The sequence below is a fragment of the Giraffa tippelskirchi genome, chromosome 6 (genome assembly GCF_054371585.1).
Source record: "Giraffa tippelskirchi isolate mGirTip1 chromosome 6, T2T-mGirTip1v1.2.pri, whole genome shotgun sequence".
Taxonomy (NCBI): Eukaryota; Metazoa; Chordata; class Mammalia; order Artiodactyla; family Giraffidae; genus Giraffa; species Giraffa tippelskirchi.
Genome location: NC_137280.1, coordinates 30,066,327 through 30,091,324, shown reverse-complemented (window position 1 = coordinate 30,091,324; position 24,998 = coordinate 30,066,327). Strand labels below are relative to the sequence as shown.

At 36.2% G+C, this 24,998-nt stretch overlaps 1 protein-coding gene across 6 annotated transcripts in view; it reads left to right on the top strand.

The window, feature by feature from the left end:
* The window catches only part of TRPS1 (transcriptional repressor GATA binding 1), a 266,245-nt gene extending 242,780 nt beyond the window's left edge, over positions 1-23,465 (top strand). For all 6 annotated transcript variants that reach the window (XM_081505253.1, XM_081505250.1, XM_081505247.1 and 3 more), the window contains 2 exons: positions 16,368-16,490; positions 20,656-23,465. In XM_081505253.1, the coding sequence (XP_081361379.1) occupies positions 16,368-16,490; positions 20,656-21,717 (1,185 nt within the window). In that variant the 3' untranslated portion in view covers positions 21,718-23,465. The remainder of the gene's footprint in view (positions 1-16,367; positions 16,491-20,655) is intronic.
* The last annotated feature ends 1,533 nt before the right edge of the window (positions 23,466-24,998 follow it).

Here is a 24,998-nt window from a genome sequence, read left to right as displayed (position 1 = left end):
GAACCCTGGTCTCCTGCGTCTCTTGCATTGGCAAGTGGACTCTTGGCCACTGCACCACCCAGGAATCCCCTATTATATCCAAGACTTTCAATATTACATTCCCCTTACAGATTTGTCTAAATTTTTTTTCCTAACTCAGAATAAACCTTTTAGAATCACCCACGTAGAATATACGTATATGTGTATACATACACACAAAAGTGAGTGTGAATATATGTATTCTGAGTTATTTATTGTGCTGTATGTGGACATTAATTATGCATGCTCAGTTATTATCAGCAATAGAAAGCTTAGTGTGATATAATAATCATTTTTAAATAATCCTAACGCTACTCAAGTTGAAAAGATTCTGACAGCAGGAGCCTAAACAGCTGCCCTGAGCAAAATAGACACTGCTTTCTTTGAAAGTTGAAAAGGAGAAAGGTAACAATTATCCCTGAGACACTGGAAACAGAGTTGTCTGATTTTTTTTTTTCTCAAATGCCTCTGCCTCTTGTAAAAAGAACACTGTGCAGAATGAACTAGGCAATGGTAAACCTATCAGAAGCAGCACGCAGATAAGCAGATAATTGATGTATTAAAGGTGTAATTGAAATTAAAAATAGCTTTCACATGTGCTTCTAGTACTGTGCAGCAATTTATTATTTGTCTGAGGTGCTTTCTTGAATTTTAAGTCACGATGCCATGTGGAGCCAAGGTATTCTGCAACATAACTATCTCAAGATGAAACTTGATACAGAATTGAGTAGGGGTAGAAACCATGATCATTAAACAGGTGTTTTGTCCCTTTATATTTCTTCCACAAATCCAGTGTTGCTTTTTATCATTAAGAGAATTCTGAGTCAGACCAGTATCAGTTAAATCAAACTATGTAGTTGCTATATGAAATCTATCTGTCTAGAGATATTTTTAGCATAGATTAAAATTCCCAATGTGCTTGCAAATTGTTTGCCCGGTAAAAAGTTTAGAAAAAAATTTCCCTTTGGTTGTCTAACTTAATCCTGATTTATATTTAGTTTTAAAAAATAAAAACCTGCAGAGAACCGTCCTAACAACTTTAAACATATTCCCATTTACAATGAGTATATAATGGCCTACACTTATTGGTGGGAGCTTTGAAAATCAGAACATTCAAAGGAATTGTCTCTCCATTTTAAAAATCATACCTCCTTATATTAATGAACTCAGTTCACTGTGATAGTTTCAAATTCTTTCTGCATCACTTCCTTAATAGGCCACAAATGTTACTTTCATGTTCTTCTCTAAGTTTCAAAATAACTCCCTCAGATAGGAAATCATATTATTTTTCCATTTTTGATCCCTCTCTTCCCCCACCATCAATACTTGTGCCTTGGTAAATCAGTCTATTTTCATGCTTTCTTAAAAAAAAAAAAAGTCAAGTTCAAGGAAGAATAGCACAGCTGTTTGAGATGTCAAATCTTATAAAACAAATCTATTAGGAAGGTCAAATCCTGGAACGGGTCAAGTTAATGATATAAGTGGAATAATTTGGTCATTTTCTGAAATTTGTAAACCTACGAACATAAAAGCCCTGCATTAGATTGACTAATTAGCTAAACCTCTGCTAATGGTGATTTTCTTCCTTAAAAGTTAGGACTTTTATGTTTAAGGCACACTTTTCTTTACCTTTATTTTTTTCTTTTTGGTAAATGTGAATTGCTTTGAATTTTAGTCTGGTACTAGTTAGACCATTGTGTTTATTTTTAAATTATTGCTTTCATTAGTTCAGTTCAGTTCAGTCGCTCAGTCGTGTCCGACTCTTTGCGACCCCATGAACCGCAGCATGCCAGGCCTCCCTGTCCATCACTAACTCCCTAAGTCCACCCAAACCCATGTCCATCGAGTCAGTGATGCCATCCTTCCATCTCATCCTCTGTCGTCCCCTTCTCCTCCTGCCCTCAATCTTTCCCAGCATCAGGGTCTTTTCAAATGAGTCAGCTCTTTGCATCAGGTGGCCAAAGTATTGGAGTTTCAGCTTCAACATCATTGTCCAATGAACACCCAGGACTGATCTCCTTTAGGATGGACTGGTTGGATCTCCTTGCAGTCCAAGGGACTCTCAAGAGTCTTCTCCAACACCACAGTTCAAAAGCATCAATGCTTCGGTGCTCAGCTTTCTTTATAGTCCAACTCTCACATCCATACATGACCACTGGAAAAACCATAGCCTTGACTAGACGGACCTTTGTTGGCAAAGTAATGTCTCTGCTTTTTAATATGCTATCTAGGTTGGTCATAACTTTCCTTCCAAGGAGTAAGCGTCTTTTAATTTCATGGCTGCAGTCACCATCTACAGTGATTTTAGGGATGAATTTAAAAGAATATGATTATTTCCATTTTTATTTTGCCAAAGAAATATACACATGGACAACAAAGTATACATACATATAAGTATTATACATATAAGTATAATTCTAAGTACATGTGTACGTGTATGTATAATATGTATAGTAAAATAATAAAATCTTAGAAAATAGGTAGAAAAAGAAGGATGACCAAAATCAGATCTAGCAACCTAACTTTTCCTTGGGCAAGTACATAATTTTTTGAAGCATATAATATATATCTACAAATTCCTTTGCATGTATGCTAAGTCACCTTAGTCATGTCCGACTCTTTGTGACCCTATGGACTGTAACCCACCAGGCTCCTCTGTGCGTGGGATTCTCCTGGCAAGAATCCTGGAGTGGGTTGCCATGCCCTCCTCCAGGGGATCTTCCCGACCCAAGGATTGAACCCACATCTCTTACAGCTCCTGCACTGGCAGGCAGGTTCTTTACCACTAGTGCCACCTGGGAATCCCATGAATTCCTTCAATCATATATAAATGATTAATTCTTCACGAAACCTACCTGCTGGTTTCTTAGGTTCATTGATTCATTATTTCTGCCATTACACTTTTTCATCTAAAATATTTTATCTTGTTGTCTGTTATAAACCTTTTAACCTGGGAAAGAAGTATAAGTTTGTGAGTTTTAAAGGCAGACATTTGAAAATATAAGACAACCAGTCCCTAAATTTTTTAAGTTGTTAAACTGGATGACCTTGAAACCACTTTATTTTAAAGAAATGTGTTCATGTATATTCACACAGATACGTATTTGAAATATATGTTTGTGTGCATGTGAAAATATTATTTATATGTATTTTATTTACATGTATATTTATACTTACATATGTGAATATATTATATATGTGTTTTATATATAGATATATAAAATATTCCATGGGGTTGCAAAGAGTTGGACACGACTGAAGCGACAAAGCACATATAAAATAGAGGATGACAAATTCAAAATGATTGTTTATGGACATAAATTTATCCAAAATTTTTTCTTGTGCAAAGTTTTCTGTTGTGGTCTATATGAATTTAAGCAAATTAGCTTTGTGTAATCTATGAATGAAATATCCATTGTCATATTTTGTGATAATATATACAATCTAAGTGATCACACGACATGAAAGGAAGAACATTACATGCAGCTAGAATGAGTTCTATATATAAGGGAACTTGACCTTAACTGACAGTGCATTTATGTTCTAGAAAATTCCCAAGGCCACTTATTCCTTCTTCACATTTCTATTTAGCTTTAGGATGAGAAATGTGTATAATTGACAGACTTGTGAAACTTACGTAAGTGACTAAGTCATCACACACTGCTTTGTGTAATGAATCCTTTAAGGTCTTTGGAACACAGTCGAAAAAGAAAGGAAAGAGAGAAGTCAAAAGACAGAAGGCAAGAGAGATATTTCTATTTTTTAAATGTATAATTAATATTATATACTTTTTTTAGGACAGTCATCTTTATGTGAGAGTTTTAGGATCACTATTCATACTTAAAAATAAAATAAATATGAGGTCCTTTGTATATGTTTTCCTCACATTTTCATAAACATATAGCTACAGAGGTTGCACTTTACATGTCCAAAGCTTATTCAGTTATTCAATATCTTCTGAAATCTAACATCTATTTATACTTATTATCTTCTGAAATTAAGAGAGAAAGGAATTTCATGCTCACTGAGTGTCTAATACATGTATTCTCTCATACAATTATATTTATGTTAATTGAGTGCATATGTGAATTGAGAGAACGCTAACATAGTAATAAAAGTAAATCACAAAGTATTGATGTCTTCTTTCCCACCTAATAAAATCAATATTTATTAGGCTGACATTGAAAACATTCTCTTAGGTACTCTTACTGCTTTTTTTCCTACAATCTTATGTACAAGTAGTGAATTATATTTATTCTCAACTCTCCAGAAAACTCATGGAATGTTTTTCTTTAGTCTGATAACATCATTGGTACTTTAGTTTGACTTATAAAATATTAGATTGCTCTAATGAAAATAAAAGTAACTAGTGACATTTAACCATGTGTTAGTGCTGAAAATGTTTTAATGGATTCAGTTGTGTATGTGTGTATATATACGCATATGTACGCGTATGTATATATATGTGTGTATATATACATGTATATACAAATACACACACCAACATATGCCACTTCTACTACTTCTGAAAATTGATCAGAAGCTCATGTAAACAAAGCTCTTTCCTCTTCTCTCCTGTCATGTAATATATTGTTTAAATATGGTACAGAATTTATTAATTTTCTTTTATGTCTCACAAGCTGAAACTGTTTTCAATTTGAGTCCTATTTTCTGTGATAATGACCGCCATTTATATTTCATGAATACAGCTGCATTTAAAGTGATAACATTTTGATCACAGTCACAGTATGTATGTATATGTACACATATGTGCACATTTTACCAGACTGTTTTTTGAAATTAGCAGTATCCTCTCTGATAGAGGTCAATTCAGTAAAACTGTCAATAATTAAACACCAACTATGTGCAATGCACTGATAATACAAAAGATTAAAAGGAAAAAAAAAGCTCTTCAGAGGTCCCCAGTCCCTTAGGAGTGACATCCATTTGTAAATAACTGGAATCCAGCATTCTTTCTCCTGTACCTAAACTCTGGGAAAGCAGGGCTGTTTGATAATTTAAGACAATTTAGTATGTGAAAATCTAAGGCGGAATTGGCATTCTGATTTCCAAACGCTAAGCTTACACACTGACAACGGATTACTTCTTATGAATAAAAGTAGTTTTGATTTATTTGGGGTAAACTTATAAATGTGGAAAACAATTAAACCATTTGGGGTATCTCTCTTTTTTCTTTTATGTGTTTTAAATTTCAGCTTCTCTATGAATCTTTTTTTTTTCAAATATTTTTAAGAGCTTAGTAATTGATGGTGTTTTCTTTTTTATTATTATTCCTATTATTCCACAACAAGGAGAAATGTTACTTCTTGTAGGCAAATCACTTTAAAAAATTAATTTGGGGTCCTTCTTTGCTTTAATTTATTTGCATCTTCTGCAGAGGTTGTGAACAGTTTAATAACCTTAATCCAGGGAAAAAGTAATACCAACAGAAAAATATATATATAAACCAGAGGAAGGGTATAAGAAAGTCAAACAGGGGCTCTGTATCAACCTAGAGGGGTGGGATGGGGAGGGAGATGGGAAAGAGTTTCAAAAGGGAGGGGATATATGTATACCTATGGCTGATTCATGCTGAGGTTTGACAGAAAACAGCAAAATTCTGTAAAGCAATTATTCTTCAAAATAAATAAATAAATTTAAAAAATATATAAAGCAAAAAAAAAAACCAAGTTCATTGCAGTATTGCAATATCAGAGCCCCTCTCATGAAATAAAATCTCACTCATCAGGAGATTTGTGTCTCAGGATGTCCAGCCAGGCCTCAGTACTGGTTTCCTGGTATTCTGCTTGCTGTACGAAAATGTCAAAGTCTGAAATGATTTTAACTGTTCCTTTTGGAAGGAATGACTGAGGGGTTGTCTCGAGAGAGAGTTCGTGATGTGATGAGGTAGTTCTTGCTTTGGTACGTGATACAGTGTGATTAACAAACTCCAGATTGCACGGAGAAGCCGGTCGGAGCACAGGTTATTAAGTACAGTTCCCTACCCAAGACGATGTATTGCCTCACGCTGATATGGCAGGACTGGAGGGGGAATATATACATCTGTATAAAAGCAAAGACAATCCTTGCTTTCTTCTTGAGCAGCTGCAGCCAGTCCCACTAATGGACGTGCAAAAGCAGAAACGAGCAGCTCAAGGTATGTGTTCATTTTTACAGATGGTACTGCAGACAAGTTGGTAATGGAAAAGGAAGTCGTGTGCGTGAGCTTTTTGACCATGGGGCTGGGGGGTGGGGGGCAACAGCAGGACAGCCCGATTACAGTACTTTCCTGTGTAATTGACCGTGTGAGTTATGGAAGAAGCAGTTTTCCCATGAAAGATTTCACTTATTACAAAATTACATCATTACTGTTAAGGAAATGCATAATTCCAAGTTGTCTTTTTAAAATAATGTCATTAAAACTTTAAAAGTCAACTTAGACGTCCCTGTCTGCCCAGAGCCTCTATAATGAAATTATCTGCCGGAGTTGGGTTTTACCTGTAACAGTCACAGAATCCTCATTTAAAGACAAATCTTTCATTTGAACAATGGCAAAATGTACTAGACACTGATTTTAAATCTTGGAAAAGTGTATTTAAATACCTGGTTTGGTGTCATGAAGAAATACAAAATTGAATAAAAAATGAGATAGTATTTTAAAAGAATTATTTATAGATTCAGAAGTTAAATGAAGTTTAGGTTTATTTCCCTTAGGTCCACCTCCCCCCCGCCACCTCCCTGTATTTAAAAACTACTTAGAATGAAATGGTATAAGAAGTATTACAATATGGTCTAGTAAAGTTTTTAGTTATTTAGTTCAAATTGCGTATTTGGTATCAGGGTCTCTTATTGATCCATTTGCAGATTTTTAATGTAGTTCTTAACTGTTTCAAACTTCAGGGTATTTAACTGTATTTCTGTACGTTTTGTTACTATTGTTAAGTGAAAATAAGCGGCAATTACCATCTTTCTACTGAGCAAACTATATGCTATTTAATATCTGATCTCAACTCAGTACCCAGTAAAACATGTTTATAAAGTTAAAAATATTTTAGGCTTTTCTCTTATATATATAATGAAATGGAAACTGTATCACACATGAAAAGTATCAGAGTCAACTGCACAGGTCACTGAAGAACGTGTACTTTTATATCTAATAATGGGGGAAATGTTTAAGGGAAAATAATTAAAAATACTTTCATATTATTCAAATCTGAGGAATTTGGTAAAATGACCTCATTTTTCAGAATTGGCAGTATTTTATCTTGAATAATGAGGATTCCACACATTGCAAAAGGTCTCTGCCAAGGAACATACCAACATATAAAATAAGTGTAGTACATTGTTACCTGAACATGTGTGTTTACAGCACTTCTCAAAACCCCAGTACCATGTTTCCTGCCCCGTCTCTAGCTGTGGCGAATACAAATGAATTCCTGGTTCACAACTGCCTTCCCATGATCGCATTTCTAGGTGCTAAGTCAGTGTACCAATTTTTGGTTTTCGACAGAGGCTTTGTTCACATACATTTTTTATTTTTAGTTTTTGAGACAATAGTATCAAAACTCATGCACTGCACCCATCTGCCTTCCCTACACTACGCCTCCATTCCCCAAATGCTGCATTCCTCTGGCTTCGACTGTATGTTTCAACCTCAACACAGATCGTTGCCATATCTGATCAAGGATGAGTCATTTCTTTCTGGTACCTCAAAACTTGCATAATTTAATGCGCTGTTATAGTGTGGTTTGAAGAGATAAGGATTCTTCAAAGCTAAGCTATGGTGAAATATTTTTGGTAAAAATTCCCCAATCACTTCTTTAGTAATAGGACCTGAAACATGGTTAAGAACTGTGGCTCTGAAGTGAGAGATCTTACTATTTAGTATATGAAAAATGCTTCTAAAGGCTTAGTTTTCTCGCCTGTAAAGTGGATAGAATAACAATAATGATAATAATAATGGTAATAATAATTCCTGTGTCTTAGGTTTGTTTAGAAGATGTCGGGTAAAGGAACTTAAGTCTGCAGTGTATCATTCTACACAAAATAAATACTTGGTAAATATTAGATATGTGATGGTGATTATTCAAAAAAGGACAAGAAGTAGTCAAGCAAGTCTACCAGATAGCTGATTCAAAAATGGCATTTATTTATTTATGGCTGCACTCAGTCTTCGTTGCTGTGTGGACTTTCTCTAGTTGTGGTGCACAGGCTTCTCTCTCATTGTAGTGGCTTCTCTTGCTGCAGAGTGCGGGCTCAGTAGTTGTGGTCAAGGGGCTTAGTTGCCCTGCAGCATGTGGACTCTTCCTAGACCAGGGATTGAACCAGTGTCCTTCTGCATGGGCAGGCGGATTCCTAACCACTGGACCACCAAGGAAATACCAAAAATGATTTTTAGGAAAAGTCTTGTGTTTTTGCCTGGACTTAAGAGACTAGGATGTATTTTTGACACTAGGTAAGTCAAAGAACCATTCACAGTCTTTTACCTCATCAGTAAAATGAGAGAATAATAATCCCTAGTAATTCATATTCAATCCTAAAATGAGATAATTATATGTCAGGAGTTCTTAACCTCAGAATCCATGGGTACTCAGATCCATGTGAAATCTTTGGATGCATTTTATGAAGGACATTCTTTCGAACAGCCTGAAGGTATTTGCAAAATATTTTACATATCTTTTTTATTATCTGGGGAGAGTGTCATAAATTTTATCAGAAGAGTTTATGACTCCCAAGAATGTTAGGAACCATTGATACAGATGTAAATGCCTTGAGGATGGTAACACTTCATTGACCAGTTATTATCTGTTAGCTAATATGAAAAGAATTACTGATTATTATCTTGTTATTTTCCTTTTCTTTCAAAATGACCACGTCATCATCATTATCTATCATAAAACCAGTCCTACTTAGGTAATACATAAAATACCTCTGTTTGTTTCTTAAATTAAGTGCTTTGAAGCAGAACCTTTTGAACTTTAGGCTTTTTCTAGAAAAGTCCCTATCACCAAGGTGCTTATTTTCTATACGGTGAAGAATTCCCACAATAAATGTTTGCCAAATATATTGTTTAAATAAAATTTGCAATAACTTTATTAAAACAGAATTGATTCTCATATTCTCATGCTGAAATTTACTTAAGAAATACTAGAGTTGTTTAACTGTGCCTCCAAAAAGCCCCCCTTTCTTTCCCTTTTCGGTGTCAGATTTTGGCACTGGCATAGAAGAAAGTCCCTGTTGAAACACTCTTGACCATTGTTGTAACTGAAGGAAAGGTGAGAATGGATCTGTGGTGGCAGAAATAGAAGCAATAAGAGGCTTAAGCAGTTCTTTTGACAATAGTGACTTTATGAAAAAAGACAGTGTAGATATAAATCTTCAACTATATTTTCAGCTGTCCAAATACATATTGCTGTAAAGACAGGACATTGTTACAGAAACAGCATGGGTTAGAACTCCAAAGATCTGGGTTTTTCTAGTCCCTAGTCTATTAAGTAATTTGTGTAGGACATCACATGTTTGCTTTGCTCATTTTCCAAGTATAGAGTAAGTCTAAGTATGGAGATGGGGGTTCTTCAGACCTAGGTAGTGGATTATATTATCTGTATGATAAATTTCTAAAATCAGAAGATTTGAAGAATCCATATGAATAATTTAAAATGTGGGTTTTCCCCTGGGAACTCTTATTTTCTGCAGTCCCGCTCCACGAGTCACCAATTGCATCTCAGAAGAAATGGAGCTAATGTGTTTTAACATGACCTGATATATTGGGCAACTGCAGCGTGGTGACGTGTCAGTGGAAAAGTCTTGGGCACATTCATACCTGGGTACAATGTATGATTGCTAGAATATGAATTGCCTCATGTCCTGGAACAGAAGTTGTTCCATTGCTTCTAGCCAAAGATGTCAGTTTAGTTTACACTGGTCTCCATTAGCATTGCTGATGTGTTGAGGAAGTGAATTTAATAAGCAGGGTAAACAGGTTTTGTTTCCAAACTCTGAGATAGGTGATTATAAGATGGATGTTTGGCTGAACCTTGTAGAGTCTCTTCAGTTTTCTGGCAAGAAATCTGAGGGCATAGAGGGCTGTTTTAAAGCCGGCATAGACTTGCTATACAGCTCATTTCAACTGATTCTTTACAATTTTATTTGGAACAAAAGTCAGCCAAGGTATTGATATCTATTTCTGTTGGCAAAGCTCTCTCCCTGCTCTTGCTAAAATACTGGCCAGCCTGTACTTCTGATAAAATTCTGGCTGTGAATTTATTTAGGTGTTCATTGCAAGCCACTGTCTGTTTTAAGTGGTTTTAGGTGTGGCATTCTTTATATTCTGTAGGCTCTGCTAGTGCGTAGTCAATAGTCAGTTAATTCCTTAATGGGGGTAAGTGGGAGAGGGTGACCTTCTATGTCTCTTGGTGGTGAATAAGAGTGATAATGGCTAAAATATTATTTATCATGTATTCAATATTTATTGAATTTCAATTTTATAATGACAGTCATGAATGCATTCTTTAGTTTGCATCAACTCTTTTGGTGGTTGATAGTACATTATTACTGATGGGACAATAAGCAAGGTTCTTGTTTCTGAAATGACTAGACTATTATCCATTTTTATAAAGGAGCACAGAGAGTAAGCCCTCTAATTATTACATAACTTTCAGCCTTTAAGTGAGATGTATTTGTGGGAGATGCTTTGGTTTCTTCAGAAATGTTTTCATATAATTTACATGAATTGAACTGTCACTATTCGTGAACAGTCTCAGTTTTTATCATGTTAACTGTATATATAGTATGTTTTTAGCAGATCTACCGTGAACAGAGAGATTACAGACCATGTCTGCCATATACTTCACTGTAACTCCAGCTTCTAGCACAGTGCCAGGCACAAGGTGGACATTTAATACTTAGTCCCCAAATTGAATTGAATTAAATTTATCACTGAAGTTTTATTACTACAAAGTTGTACCAGAAGGTTCTAACATAACCACCTGTACATTTCCCTAAAATGAAGTTCTCAAAAGATTCTTGATATAATCAAATAAACATAGAATTGTTTAAAGAGTTAAAAATATTTGAGGTGCATCCAGACTAACAGCACGTATATCAAATTTCAAGTTGATTTGATTTAAAATGGCCAAGATATAAAACCATAAAAAATGTGAGTAAATACTCTGCCTATCAAGGCTTGTTATGTAATTACATGGTTTCAGTATGGTTTTTATTCATTAGAAAGGATCATTTCTGCACAGATAAACTTCTCCAATGGGGACTTTTAATATCTTGGAGATGAATATCCATGTCTCTAAATGTTAAACCACTTGAATGAATAATTCAATCAAATTTACTTTTTATTGATCAAATGAAATAAGTTCTGTTAATAATGAAATTTGAAAACCTTAAAATGTTTGCTTTTGGCTGATCTTCAAATAGTAAAATAAGCTATAAAAACAGCTGAACCAATTTAAAACTTTTTTTCCCATTCTTGTTCATTTCTGAAGACTCATCTGGGTTTACCAAAATATGTGTCAGTGCTTAACACAGAGGGATCTGTAACTGACTGAGAATTTAAACCCCCTAAAAGCAAAACTTGAATCAGAAACTTTGAGAAAAATTTAATGATCATGATGCCTTACAGTAGTTAGCTGTGAGCCTAAAGACTAGAGGTTTCTCCTGTTAGTTATTTAGTCATTACACTTCTTGGTACACTCTCCAGCAGGAAAAAGAAAAAAAATTTTATTGGATTTAAAATGTACTTTTATTAAAAGATGGTGTGTCATTTTCTGTTTCAAATCCTGGCATGGATGATTGTCCAGATTCATCACCTAACTTGCTGCTGTGAAAATCGGTATGGTGGTTGTAATACATTTGAAACGTGGGAAGGAAAGAAGTGATCCAAAGAATTCTCAGTAATTGAAAAGCCTTGGAGAGGCCGATCATGGGGGCTGGCCTCAGAATTCCTTGCAATGAACTATTCCTATCACCACCCTTTCTTTTTCACACAGGAAATTACCAGCCAGCAGAAATAACATACAGGCCATACAGATTCGACCTAAAAGTCAGTGGGCAAACTATTTAAACTTGAAGTTAAATGCAGTCAGTTCCTTGTTGATTCCAGAATTTCCTCTTTAGACATTTTCCATTGAGGTGACTTTCATGGAGATTCGGGTTTTCTGCTGACCACCCTTCACTCTTGCCCTTCCTTGAAACCACATATGAATAGAAGGTGCACCTAGAGAAGGCCAGGGGCAGAGCATGCTATGACCATGCATAGCTTTGGATATGTAAGAGGACAGCTTTCCTTCAGCCTGAAAGGAGGGCCTTTCAGGTACACTTTCGTGTTATCCACTAACTGCTTATTCCTATCATTTTCCTCTCCCAGAAGTGTCCTTATCCATATCTCTCAATTCTGTCTCCTGCACAAAGTCATGGAGGTTCAAATTATTATTAACTCCTTTTGCGGGGGGGAGCCTCAGTTTCCAGAATCTTGGTTCCGTGGCCAGGGATCAAACCCACACCCTCAGCAGTGAAAGTACAGAGTCCTAACCACTGGATCACCAGGGAATCCCCTATTACTAACTCTTAAAAGCAGCTTGTAGGAAAAGGAGAAACCATTTTATTATTTAAAACATACACATATACCATCAGCAATGCATGACTCTAATGATGTATATATAGGAGAGGTAGAGCTTCATATCTTCAGGACTTAGCAGGTACCTGGCTTCAGCTGTTTCTCAAAGAGAGCGAAAAAAAACAAAAGCCTGGAATGTAGAATTGGGAAAATTAACTCTTGATTTTCTTGTCTCCAGCGTCATTAGCCATCTCTGCCCAACTGAAGATAAATTTGTCACTCCAAACGGGAGACATTTCTAGGGAATATTTTTTTAAAACTTTATTTTCAAAATAGAAGTAATGACTAGTGATAAAAATTATAGCAAGAGAGATGATTTTCAACTTCATTAATATTTAGCCACTCAAGACAGACAGCACTGTCCTAGGTACTTATTACTTAGAATATTTGATGACTGTTAGGGGACCTGATTTCTGTCTTTAACACAGTATAAAGGAGAATGACAAACTGTTTTAAAATTCTGTTGTGCCTGATAAACTGTGAATGAACTAAGGTCTTTAATGCCTTTCTTTCTCAAGCTTGTTTTTAACAAGTGAGGCAAGGGAGATTTCTATTTTGCTTCTTTTGGCAACAGACTTTTTCTCAGCACTTGATTGGGTTAAGGATGTTGGTGACGTGGAAAAAAATGCCACACTGGGTCCAACTAGGTGACATTATGCATGGTGCATGGTGGCTTTCGCTGGAGTCAGGCTGTCATCTGCGATGTGGTTTAGAGAGGCGCGTCATGGTCCACTGCTGCTTCCGAAATTTCCAAGTGCATCAAACATAGGGTTCTACAGTGCTTACCAAAGTGATACATTTGTTAGATGGGAGGTAACTAAATGTATGAAATATTTCTCACCTACCTCCCACTCTCCGCCCCCACACAAGTGCGCTCCTATTGAATTCTAGGTGTGAACACCTAGATATTTCACTCTGACTCAACTTTCCATTCTCATGTTTGATAAGAATGACACAAATGAAATGCATGTTCTAATACTCAACCGTATGCTTTAAGTATATCTAAAATGTAAAATAAGTAGATTAAGGTGATAAGAACGAAACAAAATATTTTTCTCTTAATAAAAGAAATACAGCTTAATCCTTAATGGATCGATGATGGATCGATAACTTGAGAGCTTACTACATCCCTGACATTGTTTTAATGATACGTCCATTTGTCCACGTTAATACTCCCAGCAGCTCACACTTTAAAGAGGGGAGCATTTAAGTATTGCTAGGTTAAGTAATTCACTCAAAGTTGTACCCAGCAACTCAAGACAGAGGCATTTTTGAATGCAAGCTGTCTGTCTCCTAAATCTATTAACCCCCATGCCATACTGACTCCAAATAAGTGAATCCAAATTACTCTTGATGTATTTAAAATAAGATATGGTTTACCTAAAATATACCAGCCTCTATTGGAGCCTAAATGCTGCTTAAAGCAAGATGTGCCTGTGTAAACCAGCACTGTAATTTCAGGATTTTCCCTTGAACTAATGAAGGGCATTTTCTTTGCAAGAGAATTAAGGGCAAAATTGTGCAAGGTTGACACGTTCTCTGAAACCAGGATTACACCCACTTTGGCATGCTGCGTCAAGCAGCCAGGATGTAAGGAAAGAAAAGCAGTCTGCAGTGAATGGTTATACATTCAGGTTTGAGCTGCAGCCATATATGTGGGTTAGTTTCCAAATGGACATTTACATTGCCTTTATGTGGATCAAATTGGTGTTTATTTGCCAAACGTGTTATTTACATCCTGGGGAAAAGACAGCATGGCCCCAGGGAAGTTTCACAATTATAACCTAACTAGGCTCCCCGACTTACCTCGGATAAAGGGGGCCCCAGAGTGTTTGATAAACACAAGCTCTAATAGTTCACCGATTTGAGGGAAATAGCAGTCTGTACTTTTGCAGTAGGTCCCTATAGGGACTCTAGGGACCAGCACCCAGCGTTTTGTTTTTGAGACCGAGAAATTTATTATACACTCCTGGTCCTGATTTAGGGGGTTGGGGGAGTAAGGAGAAAAGGGGAGCCAGAGATTATCTTTGTGAAAAATCTAGCTTTTATTACATCACCTGAAGTAGCACAACCTGCTACACTAATGAAATTGTGTTCTTGGTTGAAAAGGGCAATTGTTAGCCTGACTTTGTGCTCACTAAAAACATTCCCCCAATCTTGTTAAATTATTGCTCTCATTTCAGATTTTTATGGCTATGCAGCTTACCAGTCCTCATTTCTTTACGTTTCATTCATTTTCCTTGTATTGATGATTAATGGAGGATGTCGAATGTTAGAGTGAGCAGGCATCAGCAATTGCAAGATCATAATTAGTTTAGCTGACGAGGGCCTCTGATAGCACTTGCATCTGGATGGAAAAATTACCCTATAGGGAACTGGCTGCTCACCAGGTCTTTTTAGTGATACATTGTGAAACACCCGATGAATCAAATGCCCTTTCAATGCCAAGAAAGTGTTCCAGTCTTGAAGCCAAAATTATGTCTGCAGAAAGCTTTCCATTTGAAATGTATCAGAGTACAATTATAACCATTGTATTTTCTTGGCAGGGATACCCCTCGTCTACAGTATGGACTCGAGTTAAATAAATTGCCTAAATTTTATGAATCCCTGAAATTTTGACTTATAGTGTTTGTAATTTTAAATTTATCACAAAATTGGGTTCCAGCAAGACTTTTTCCACTCCTTATCTAACATGCATATTTTATCATTAAAGGCTTTGCTTCCTAGAGAAAAGAGAGCAGAGTTGCAATTCAGGCTGTCTTTTTTTTTTTTTTTTTCCTTCTTCTTCTTCAGCCAGAGTTCCATTTCCTGCCTGTTAGCATTTGCGCCTATGAACACAGCCTGACTTTTGTTTCAATGAGAAGTTTAATGGAATCATTACTTGATAGCAAGAACGGAACAAGCAATGCTAGCGATCTACTTTTAAATATTTTTGGATTATTTTTCAATCTAGTGATTAGAGACTTCAGTCCACTAAAATCCATTTGCGTTCACAAACGCTTGTGATTTCCAAGTCTGAGTCACATAAAATAAATAAATAGCCATTGATGGGACTACGTTGTCTGGCTTAAACAGGCCCCTCGTAAGGATTCTCATTAGTAATACTGTACGTCTAGTTGGCAGAAGTTTCTTCTCTTCCTCTCAGATTTGGGACATAGAGGGTGTTCTCTTCCAGACTTTATAGTTGCACATGAAAAATTAGAAATGAGTGTCTTATTAGTGTCTTAATACTTATGTTACATGATTGACATCCAGAAAGACACGCATCAGGTTTAATTGTAAGTGGTTTGCATGCTGCACTTATTCCAAACTTGACTATATGTTGAAGCTCAGGTAGCCTGGGCTCCTGTTTTTCCAAAATATATTAAACATATTGCCACGCTCTGTCTTTTGACTTTTGACACTTTTAAAAGGTATATTTTAGGGTTCAGCATTTAGGAGCCATCATTAAAGGCACAAAACCCAAAGTTCAAAAAGTTAAAGCTGTTTCTGTGAAAAGCCTTTGGAGTTGCACACACCTCATCCATCACTGTAGGGCTAATTATAATGAAAATCAGTGGTGCCTATTAAACACAATTGAACCTGACCTCATTATGGGCAGTGTGGTTTTATACTGTCATTGTTGCTAGTCTAAAGACAAAACTCCTGGGTTGATTTGGTCTAACTCCACTGATCATGTGACTCACCTCTGACCTTGTATTTTTTTTTTTCCCCATTTCAGAGGCGCAGAGGCTCGGGTGTTTTTTGTGCCAATTGCTTGACCACAAAGACCTCTCTCTGGCGAAAGAATGCAAATGGCGGATATGTATGCAATGCGTGTGGTCTCTACCAGAAGCTTCACTCGGTAAGAACTTGTTAGACTGTTTCAGGAAAAGCTTTATAAAGCAGCCTGGTCTGTGGTGTGATAAGTACTATTCCCTGGCTTGCAGTGCCTGCCCCTGCAGAGTTTAATCCAGTTGCTTTGAGCGCACTTGTGATTTATGGTGGACTGGCCTTAGATGTTATGGGGAGATTCATGTGAGATCATTACTAATGCATTATGTTTCTTTTGATATAAAAGAGCAAAATGATTGATTTCTGGGAACTTCACATAACCGATATGTGAATGAGTGGGTATAGAATTCAGTGACATTAATTTAGGTAGAAAGGAGAAACTTTTAAAGTTCAAAAGTACATAAATTAAAAAAAAAATAATAAGCAAGAAGACTCTCCCATGTTCAGTATAAAATATAGGACAAGGGAAAAAATGCTTCTTTTCCAGTCTACTTTTGGAATTTGCAAGTGTCGTCTAGGCTGGAAGTAGGAGAAGTTCAGAAGAATGGTTCTTACTGCATCCAAGATGCCAAGTGACTCTCTCCAGGGCTTCCAGTGGCATCTGAGGGCTTGAAGAGCACGCGGCAGAGTAGAGGAAGGGGCAGAAGTGCTCTGTTTTAAGATGTCTGGCTGGCTAGTTTCTATGACTCTCTGAGCAACGTCAGTTATTTCTAACCAAATTTTAGGTAGAATCTTATATTAAAATTTAAACTTACAAATCTCCCATCTTTATATGCATTTGACTTCCTGAAGGATTTTTTTTTTTTTCTTTTTAGTCTAGAAAGTTTAGGGACTTCCCTGGTGGTCCAGTGGTTAAGGATTCGCCTTCCAATGCCAGGGGAGCAGGTTCATTCCCTGGTCAGGGAACTAAGATCCCACTACCTTTCAGCAGCCGAAAAACAAAAACATAAAACAGAAGCAATATTGTAACAAATTCAATAAAGTCTTTAAAAATGGTCCACATCCAAAAAAAAAAAAACTTAAAAAAAAAAAGAAAGTTTATCTGCTGACCAAAGCTGCCTTTAAAAATAGAAATGCCCCATTTAGTAAGCAAAAATCTGTTTCCTTCTGCCTTTTACATTTTGTTTGGCATTTTACCATAGCTCTTAGCACCACCAGTGAATAGAATGCAGCTACGGGGAATACAATTTTAGACAAAATGTCCTCCTAAACGGACCACTGGAAGCACTCTTTTAAAAAATGCATGCTGTCAACAAGACTAATTGGTAGTAAACTGTAAAAACCTTAGTTATTAGCATGTAGCTAGTAGAAGGATTCTCCACCTACCACCATCACCTTACTTTTTTTAAGCCTTCACCACTTGAGCAAGCAATAAGATTCCATTTAATGAGTACTGACATTAATGATTTTAATTGAATGCTGTCCAATCAAAGGCCAAATATTAATTAAACTACTGTTCTTCCACTTTATGGTAATTTAATAACTACAATATAAATGAAAAAAGTTTTAACAATTATTTTAATATTCATCTCTCCAGAGATGTTTTTGATTTGAGGGGATTTTTTAAATCATAAATTTCCAATACTTCTACTCCATGAATTCCATGGCCCTACATGCTCTTAGTTTTTATACATTTGTGCATAATAATTCTCTGATGTCTTTTTTATGGGCTGTAATTCCTTTACCTGTCACTTAAATATTGGTCTTCTTTAGGATTCTAAAACAGACACTATATTTCTTCTGCTCTCTATTCTACAGGATAAAACTCTTCATTCCCTTGAGTTTTCCCATCAACTCCATATACTTACATTTTTTATAATCAATATAACCTTTATGTACTATGCAATGCACATATTTAATGTATAGTGTTCAGTGAGTTTTAATAGTGTCATCTTAATCAAAATATAAAATAGCATGTTTATCTTAGAAAGTTATCATGTAGCTGTTTTAAAATATGCTATGTGCTAAAACATTAAATTGAATTTAAATACTGTAATTAAATACAAGTTTTAAAATATATCAAAATTTGTGAAATTACCTAAAGCAGTGCTTAGAGGAATATTTTCAGCACTAAATGCTTATATTCAAAAAGAAGGATAGAGATTAAATATGTATATGTTTGAAATATGAGATCTTTATAAATCTGAAATTCTGAACAAAGTAAATGAACATGGACTATCCAGGGGATGTGACATTTTCATTCTAAAACCAGTAATTTGATGTTCAATAACAAGTGCATTCTTTTTTCCTTCAAAATATCTTTGTGACAATAAAAAACACTCCAAAAGGATTTGTATTTTGTTTAACACTTAAAAAATACTCTCTTGCATTAAGGTACATCATTTCCAGGTATAATTCACAAATTACATATTGTTCATGTTCATATTTTATGTAGAGATTATTTCCTGTTTTCAGTAATCGTTTAGAAAAAATCAGATTTTAGCCCATTTAAAGATTCTTTAAATTTTTAATTTGTAAATGTGCATTCACTTATTAAACATATTCTCTTGATTTTATAAATCAAAGTTAAAGCTCCTACTGCAAGTAAAGTTTTTATTATAGTCTTATCTATGGATTTTAGTCATGTAATATAAACACCTGTTGAACATGTACATAAATACCAGCCATATCATACTTAAGCTGGGTGAAAGTCAGCATTCTATTTAAATACAGAGTAGAATGACAGATAGGATATTTGAAGCAAGCCTACAAATAAATTTAGATTTTCAACAGAAAACAAATGCTTCACCTGTTAACAGGTAAAATCTTCCTTAATAGAAAGTACTTATATAATTAGAGGAAAAGAAATTGAGAGTAGGAGATTTATAGAAAACAAAACAAAACAAAAACTTCTCACTGGATGTGGCTTTGATCCTGGAGAATTCCGTGGTCAGAGGAGCCTGGCAGGCTACAGTCCATGGAGTCACAGAGTCGGACACAGCTGAGCAACTGTTGGGCTTCCCTGGTGGCTCTGATCGTGAAGAATCTGCCTGCAATGCAGGAGACCCGTGTTCAACCCCTGGGTCTGGAAGATCCCCCAGAGAAGGAGATGGCTTACCCACTGCAGTATTCTTGCCTGAAGAATCCCATGGACAGAGGAGCCTGGCAGACTACAGTCCATGGGATCAGAAAGATTTGGACAGGACTGAGGAACTAACAATTTCACTTTCACTTCACTTGATATCTTTCCTTACAGTTCTGTCAGTTTGCCTTTGATTATTTATATTCTGATGTTTAATATTGTATATCCACACTTGCAGTTATTTAGGAGAATGTGTGTATTAGTCATCTGGGCCTGACATAACAAACTACCATAAACTGGATGGCTTAAAGAGCAGGCATTTATTTTCACAGTTCTAGAGGCCAGCAGTCTGAGATCAGGGTGCCAAGTGTGGCTGGGTTCTGGTGAGAGCTCTCTTCCTGGCTTGTAGAAGGCTGCCTTTATTCTATGTCCTTATTTAATCTTGTGTGTTAATCACTCAGTTGTGTACGATTCTTGATGACTCCGTGGACCGTAGTCTGCCAGGCTCCTCTGTCCATGGGATTCTCCAAGAATACTGGAGTGGATAGCCGTTCCCTTCTCCAGGGTTTCTTCCCGACTCAGGGGTTGAACCCAGGTCTCCAACATTGCAGGCAGATTCTTTACCATCTGACCCACCAGGAAAGCCCTCACTTAACCTTATTTACCTCCTAAAGACCTTATCTTCAGATACAGTCACACTGGGGGGTTAGAGATTCAGTCTATGAATTGGAAGGGAGCATCTAGGGGGTGGGGAGGAAGACAGAGTTCAGTCTACAGCCTTGTATCATTTTTCCACAGTTGTCATCAAAACCGATCTCCTGTGTTACTGTTGACATCTTCTTGGTGCATGACTCAAAAGTTGAGAAATCTTTTAGAAATATCACATTTCTTCAACTAACTTTCTACATCGTTTTATCACAAAATAATACAATTCCGAAGTCTATTGAGTTTGGAAAGGCTGTTTTCAAGGAGATTAAAGTTTTTCAGTCCTCTTTGTAAAGATGGGCATGATTTAATTAGGGTAAAAGAGTGTGTTTGGGTTCTGTCCTCTGATCCTGCTTAGGGCAAAAGGAGGAGATTTAGTAAATCTATAACATAAAGCCTATCTTTGCTTTGAACTTGAACATGGTTTATATTTGTGAGGAATTGTTAATGCATTTTAATGTATTTTTTAATGTTTTCCTTTTATGTATTGTGTGTGTGTTCCCTGCAGACTCCCAGGCCTTTAAACATCATTAAACAAAACAACGGTGAGCAGATTATTAGGAGAAGAACAAGAAAGCGCCTTAACCCAGAGGCACTTCAGGCCGAGCAGCTCAGCAAACAGCAGAGGGCCGGCAGTGAGGAGCAGGTCAACGGCAGCCCCTTAGAGAGGCGGTCAGAAGATCATTTAACTGAAGGTCACCAGAGAGAAATTCCGCTCCCCAGCCTGAGTAAATACGAAGCCCAGGGTTCATTGACTAAAAGCCATTCTGCTCAGCAGCCAGTCCTGGTCAGCCAAACTCTGGATATTCACAAAAGAATGCAACCTTTGCACATTCAGATAAAAAGTCCTCAGGAAAGTACTGGAGACCCAGGAAACAGTTCATCGGTATCTGAAGGGAAAGGAAGTTCTGAGAGAGGCAGTCCCATAGAAAAGTACATGAGACCCGCGAAGCACCCAAATTATTCACCACCAGGCAGCCCTATTGAAAAGTACCAGTATCCCCTTTTCGGACTTCCCTTTGTACATAATGACTTCCAGAGTGAAGCTGATTGGCTGCGGTTCTGGAGTAAATATAAGCTCTCCGTTCCTGGGAATCCGCACTACTTGAGTCACGTGCCTGGCCTACCAAATCCTTGCCAAAACTATGTGCCTTATCCCACCTTCAATCTGCCTCCTCATTTTTCAGCTGTTGGATCAGACAATGACATTCCTCTAGATTTGGCGATCAAGCATTCCAGACCTGGGCCAACTGCGAATGGTGCCTCCAAGGAGAAAACGAAGGCACCATCAAATGTAAAAAATGAAGGTCCCTTGAATGTAGTAAAAACAGAGAAAGTTGATAGAAGTACTCAAGATGAACTTTCAACAAAATGTGTGCACTGTGGCATTGTCTTTCTGGATGAAGTGATGTATGCTTTGCATATGAGTTGCCATGGTGACAGTGGACCTTTCCAGTGCAGCATATGCCAGCATCTTTGCACGGACAAATATGACTTCACAACTCATATCCAGAGGGGCCTGCATAGGAACAATGCACAAGTGGAAAAAAATGGAAAACCTAAAGAGTAAAAAACCTTAGCACTTAGCACAATTAAATAGAAATAGGTTTTCTTGATGGGAATTCAATAGCTTGTAATGTCTTATGAAGACCTATTAAAAAAAAATACTTCATAGAGCCTGCCTTATCCAACATGAAATTCCCTTCTTTTATTATTCTTTCTTTTGATGAGTAGGTTACCAAGATTAAAAAGTGAGACAAATGTTCAGTGGGAAAAAGAAAAAGGAAGATGGTTAATAGTCCTGTTTTAGAACCTAGTAAGTCAAAACCATCTTGGTGAATGTGTACTATGGAAACCATCCATAAGAAGTATCACCAGACTATAATTATGATGTTTGTATAGAAAGAGATCAAAGCTGTTTAGAATTTGGAAGGGTTTACATATTATGATCCTAAAACAGTATTGGGCTGGCCATTGGCCCATTTGTTCAAAAACCCATAAATTATTGCCTCAGTTTCGAAGTATCATGAAATCCTAGGCAGATGAGGAGAAATTTAATCACCAGGGCAGTGAAAGGAAAATGGCGCCCTCTTAGACGAGAATCCTTTCATGGATCATGTTTCAGATTTAGACCTAGAAATGCGAGCTGTGGTTAGGCTTGGGGAGGGAGCAGCGGGAAAAGTGACAGATGGTGGCACGATGATTTTGGCCAGCCCTGCCTGTACATACACATGCACACCCTCTCTGATATTTTTGTCCTTTAGATGTTCACATACTCCTTTCAAAACTAGTCCTCTTGTTTGCGATTTAGGTTCATTTTGTCCAAATATATATGCATTTTTAAAAAACAGTGTCCTCAGTGCTACGTAGTAATTTTATTTTAGCCAGCTCATTCTTTCTTGTATGTGATGAACCAGTTTGGGTTTGTTTTCTAAGCTTCCTTTGGGTCACTAATCTCATTTGGCATGTTCTAACTAAAGGGATCCCCTCAGTTCAAAAGACTAGATGGATACAAAAGTTCAGACCATGGCATTCACTGATGTGGAACACATGGTATTTCTCCACAAGGTAACCTGCTGTATTTATTTATTTTCTTTTGGTTTAAATATAATTTCCAAACTTTGTGGTCAGGCAGCGTCTAAGGTTACGTTACCACAGGCTGACAGTTGGTATATGTACCAATCAATTCCTCCATTAGATTTATACAGGTTTAGTTAAGTAGCATTAAATAGGATTCTTAGAAGTATGTTCTTCATAGTACTTTTAATACTTAAGGCTTTGTAAAACTATCCATGAAGGGAAAGCCTCAGCATAACTGCTCAGGGAAATAGGGCTAAATAACTGAACATTAAATAATTGGTTAAAGGTGCTGTTAGTCGAGCCTCAACGCTTGCTACACGGATGTATGTACAAGGACTGACGTTAATAATTTGCATTATATTGTCCCAACCAGTAGTTTATTTTTTGCCACGGAGATGTAGAAGATATTACAAGCTACTGGATGCACTGTCAGATTAACTTATTTCATTAAAGAAGTTGGGAGAACAAATAGGAAAAAAAAAAAAACCTTATTTTTCTAGTAAATATTAATGTATTACATTTCAAATAATGGTGCCTGACATATTGAATAATTATTTTCTACAGTGTACGTATGCAACAAAGATATTCCATCATGCATTAGAGTCATTTCTGACTCTGCCTAGCTGTTTACATTTGCAAATGTAGCAAACAAGGTAATGAAGCAACTATTTCTATTGCGGTAGATATCTTTTGTGTGTGTGTATGTGTGTGTGTGTGCATTAAAATTGTAAACGGTAACATGAAACAAATGAAAGTTCTTGATATAATGGTATGGAAAACAAGAAGGAAATGAAAATATTTTTATGCCTACTTAGGAAAAAAAAGGGTAGCACTATTCATTCCAAGTACTTTTTTTTTTAATTTTTAAGCTCTTAACTCACATTGTTATGCTTAAAATGATAAACATATATCCTCTTTTTATTGCTTTGTCTATGTTTCAGATGAAACATTTCAGAAATTATTTTGATAAGTGCTGCTGGAGTCTGCAGCACTGATGTCTTTATTGCCTTCTGTAGTCGCATTTGCACTCCATTTTTACATTAATTCGCAGTTGCTTTGTATTGTTTTGTTGGGGTTTTGTTTTTTTCCCAGTGCCAGGTCTTCGTTTCTTCAAGTTGGATGGCAGGTAGAGTTCAACCAGTTTGTGACTGTTGTAGTGAATGAAGTTCAAACTGTCTTTCTGATGCTGTGTTGTCATTTCCATTCGTGCATTTTTGTTTTCATGTAAAAAAAAAAGAGAGAGAAAGAGAGAAAGAAATCAGGACTAAGCCTTTTACTTCAGTTTCATTTTTAAAGGGTTGTATTCTGATCTCACCTGTCAAGTAGCTCTAATATAATTCACATGAACTGAGATAAAGAGGTGAAATGAGGGGCTTTGACATTCAAATTATGTGATGTCATTTATCTTTCTTAGAAATTTTGATGAATGCATCTCAAAATGTACAGGCAGTTTGGAGAGGTGGCAATTAAAGATCTAAAGAGGAGATTTCCCAAACAACAAAACAGTATTTAATTTTCTTAGTGAAAGGACTAGAAATAAAGTGCACTGTGGCAATCCTCAAGCACCATGATATGTGAACTGCTCAAATTAGAAAACACTCGAAGTTTGGTTAACTTGGGCAATAGTACAGGTATGGCTTTTTGGGCAAAACTACTATTTAAGCAGTTTCTCCAGTGTATCAGACACAAGTATGTTGTTCTTTCTTGACATATATGTCTCTTTATTTCATCATTTTTTTTTCCTCAGACACACAAGTAGTAATGGTTAGCATTGGAAATACATATCACTATCCTTTGAGTATTTATGGTCAGTCTACTGTAGGTAGAATATTCTTAGATAGCATTGACAATAGATCTTATTCTGTATTCCTTTTATTATTGATTATTTTATTTTCATTTATTTTTTTTCATATTTTGATGGAGAAGAGGTTGGGCTATGAAAAATGATGAAAATTTATCAAAACACTAAAAGACCCCTTATTTTTTTGACTTTTGAAAGCCTTTGTCCTAGCTCTCAAAGTACATTTTTACAAAGCTGATTGATTGGTATCTTTATTTTTATTTGGGTTTAGGATTTCTGAACCATTTTATCTTAAATTGTGTCTTAAATTGTGATTTTAAATAAGCTATTTAGATACTTCAAACCTTTTTTTTTTAAGGATTTTCAAGATGACTTAGGAATTTGCCTTCTTGGAAAAGGCTTTCCCTATGATATAAACTATACGCTAGGTAAAATTGTATGTCATTTTAAAAACATACGTCTTTTTATGT